The following is a 3,291-nucleotide window of genomic DNA, read 5'->3' as shown; positions in this document are numbered from 1 at the left end:
GTTCAATTTCTTGCCCGAAGAGAAGCATTACCATCAAACACATCTTCGGATTCGGATGATGAACTCATAGAGAATATTGACACTAGAACCGATCCAAGGATTGTCACTCTCCCATATGCAGTCCAGGGGGAACCTTCTCAGGTTCCAGAGGAACTCCCATCCGCAATCTAGGGGGAACCTCTCCCGGCTACTCAAGAAAATTCTGTTCCAATAGATCAAGATGATTCAGCGGGATGTTCTCAAATCCATGGGGAACTGCCATCTCCAACTGCAGATTCCTCTGATATCCAAGATATTCCTTCTACCGCAGCTGCTGATCATCTGTTGCCACGTCTTCATGTATGGACTAAAGACCACCCACCAGGTCAAATCATCGGCAACCCATCCGCAGGTATCCAGACTCGGTCTTCCAAGGACTTATCTGATCACTGCCACTATGCAGCATTTATGTCCTCCGTGGAGCCCAGAACGATAAAAGAAGCACTACTTGAACCGGACTGGATAGCCGCAATGCAAGAAGAGCTTGAAGAATTTCAAAGAAATAAAGTATGGCAGCTCACTCCGAAGCCACATGGTCACTCCATTGTTGGCACTAGATGGGTGTTCAAAAACAAGTTGGATGAATCTGGTGCGGTAATCAGAAACAAGGCAAGGCTTGTTGCCAAGGGCTATATTCAATTGGAAGGCATTGAATACGATGAAACGTATGCTCCGGTAACACGCATGGAAGCCATCCAGATCTTTCTTGCATACGCAGCCCACAAAAACGTCAAGGTACACCAGATGGACGATAAAAGTGCCTTTCTCAATGGGGAACTAAAAGAAGAAGTTTATCTTCAGCAACCTCCAGGATTTGAAAATGTTGAATTCCCAGACCACTGCTACAAGCTTGAAAAAGCAGTCTATGGTCTGAAGCAAGCCCCAAGAGCTTGATATGAGATACTCTCTGAATTCCTCGTCTCATCCGGGTACAAGAGAGGAGTGATTGATCCCACACTATTCAGAAAAGAAAATGGTGATCATCTTATGATGATACAAATATATGTAGATGACATCATCTTTGGTTCGACTAATCAAGGCATGGTAGATGAATTTGCTAAGCTGATGACCAACAAGTTCAAAATGAGAATGAATAGAGAGATTAACTTCTTTCTAGGTCTTCAAATGAAACAAATTCTACAAGGCATATTCATTCATCAAGAGAAATACACCATTGAACTATTAAAGAAATATTCGATGGACAATTGTTCATCTGCTAAGGTCCCCATGGCCTTCGGTTATAAGATCTCTGTTGATCCCTCAGGCGAATTTGTGGATCACAAGACTTATAGAGGCATCATAGGCTCTTTGATGTATCTCACCGCAAGCAGACCACACATTGCCTTTGCAACTGGTGTTTGTGCAAGGTATCAGGCTAACCCGAAAGCATCTCACCTGACCGCAGCCAAACAGATTCTACGGTACCTGAAAGGAAGCAAATCTATTGGTCTATGGTACCCCGCAGGCAATGACTTCAGCCTACAAGCCTTCACAGATGTAGATCATGTCGGATGCAAGCTCGATCGAAAAAGCACTTCAGGTGGATGTCAATTTTTGGGAGAACATCTCGTCAGTTGGTCTTCATGGAAACAAAGTTGTGTCTCTCTATCAACTGCAGAAGCCGAGTATGTGACCGCAGCCAACTGTTGCTCTCAAGTCCTTTGGATGAAGACTCAACTAATGGAGTACGGGTATAGAATGTTGCGGATACCGATATATTGTGACTCTGAAAGTGCTATTGTTATATCTCACAATCCGATTCAGCACTCAAAAACCAAACATATTGAACTACGGTATCATTTCATCAAAGACCACATCTTGAAAGGTCACATTAAACTCATCTTTGTCCATTCTCATGAAGAGATTGCTGATGTGTTCACAAAAGCGCTCGACTCCACAAAACTCAACAGTTTCCTGCAAATGCTAGGAATGATGAATCCAGACCCGCAATTCTTTTTGAATTGTTAGCTACCGCAGACCGTTCTTGGTCTCCGTTGCGGTTCTAACTGAGAATTACATATGATAGATGGTTTTGGTACCGCAGTCTAGGTACCGCAACCATATGTCATACGTATCTCTCATGGGTCCTAATGGCTTGTTATTACTAATTTTTGTACAAGTGTTTTCCTCTCAGTTCCTCAATACAGTCTTTCCTTTGTTCATCCGCGATGACAACTCTCAACCGCAATGCTTTTTTCATCCTCTATGAAGACTCTCAACCGCAATGAAGTTTCCATCCTCGACCATCATGATAATTTCCCAACTGTTTCATCAACTCTCGAATCTTTGTGTGCTATTTAATGATCCTTCATTAAATAAAATAAAACATTCCCTTTAGAAACTGTCACATTCTCTTTCTGTATAAACCCTGTGTCAGACCTATTTTAGGGATAATGACAAAAAGAACGATTTTCCAATAAACTCATCCTTAATTTGTCCTTTCCTCTCCCTACCACGTCCCATCCGTTACAACTTACTCTCTCATCACCCCCACGATTACCTGACGTATTGACACACGTCTGACCTTACATTAAATGCAAAACCCTTTTGGAAATCTGCCAAAATCCTTTTAAACCCTTTTAATTTTGTGTGTTTGAGATTTTATCCAAAAATCATAGTTTCCCCCCAAAAACCCCAATCGACGTTTTACCCTTTTTTTTTACCTAGGGTTAAAACCTTTTCCCCCTTTTATAAACTCATCTTCTTCCCCAATAATCCTTTACGCTCTCTGATTATCGACTGTTCTCTCCCAACCTTCAAAACCCCCACAACTCTCAAGAACTCCGTTTTTTCTTCTTTCACAATGGTGAAATCAGGTGCATCTAAGAAGCAATCCAAGGCTTCAGGTTCTGCGAATCCAACTGGTTTTGACTCTCCAACGATAGATTCAAGCAATTTCAGAGCAGTTTTTGAAGATCACCCCTCATACAATGCCTCAACCAAGCTTATGGTCAAGTATCTCAAAAACCATATTCTGTTTGGTCCATTCGATGCCTTTACAGACGTCGTTCCAGTATCAACACTCTTCAAATGTGCTTTTTCTGCATATCGTCCATTGGAGAACCCCCAAGAAGTGCATCTCAACCTCATCAATGATTCTTTGGTCATCTTGACCAAAGAGAAGTTCTTATCCGCCATTAATCTTCTGATTCACCCCTCCATCAGGATTTTCTCACCGTTAATGTCTGACGTCACAACCGCACTCTACCAGATGGGGTATCAGAAACCAATCCGAGGGATTGGTGGGTTTAA

At 42.2% G+C, this 3,291-nt stretch overlaps 1 protein-coding gene across 1 annotated transcript; it reads left to right on the top strand.

Annotated features, from left to right (window-relative positions):
- The first annotated feature begins 447 nt into the window (after positions 1–447).
- Positions 448–1,087, top strand: LOC111877975 (uncharacterized mitochondrial protein AtMg00820-like). Its single transcript, XM_023874474.1, has 2 exons — positions 448–774; positions 1,049–1,087. The coding sequence occupies exons 1-2, from the start codon at positions 448–450 to the stop codon at positions 1,085–1,087; spliced, it is 366 nt and encodes a 121-aa protein (XP_023730242.1).
- The last annotated feature ends 2,204 nt before the right edge of the window (positions 1,088–3,291 follow it).

Source organism: Lactuca sativa, chromosome 5 (genome assembly GCF_002870075.4).
Source record: "Lactuca sativa cultivar Salinas chromosome 5, Lsat_Salinas_v11, whole genome shotgun sequence".
In the NCBI taxonomy this organism is placed as follows: domain Eukaryota; kingdom Viridiplantae; phylum Streptophyta; class Magnoliopsida; order Asterales; family Asteraceae; genus Lactuca; species Lactuca sativa.
The sequence above is the reverse complement of the archived record's forward strand: the minus strand, read 5'-3'. Positions and strand labels throughout refer to the sequence as shown.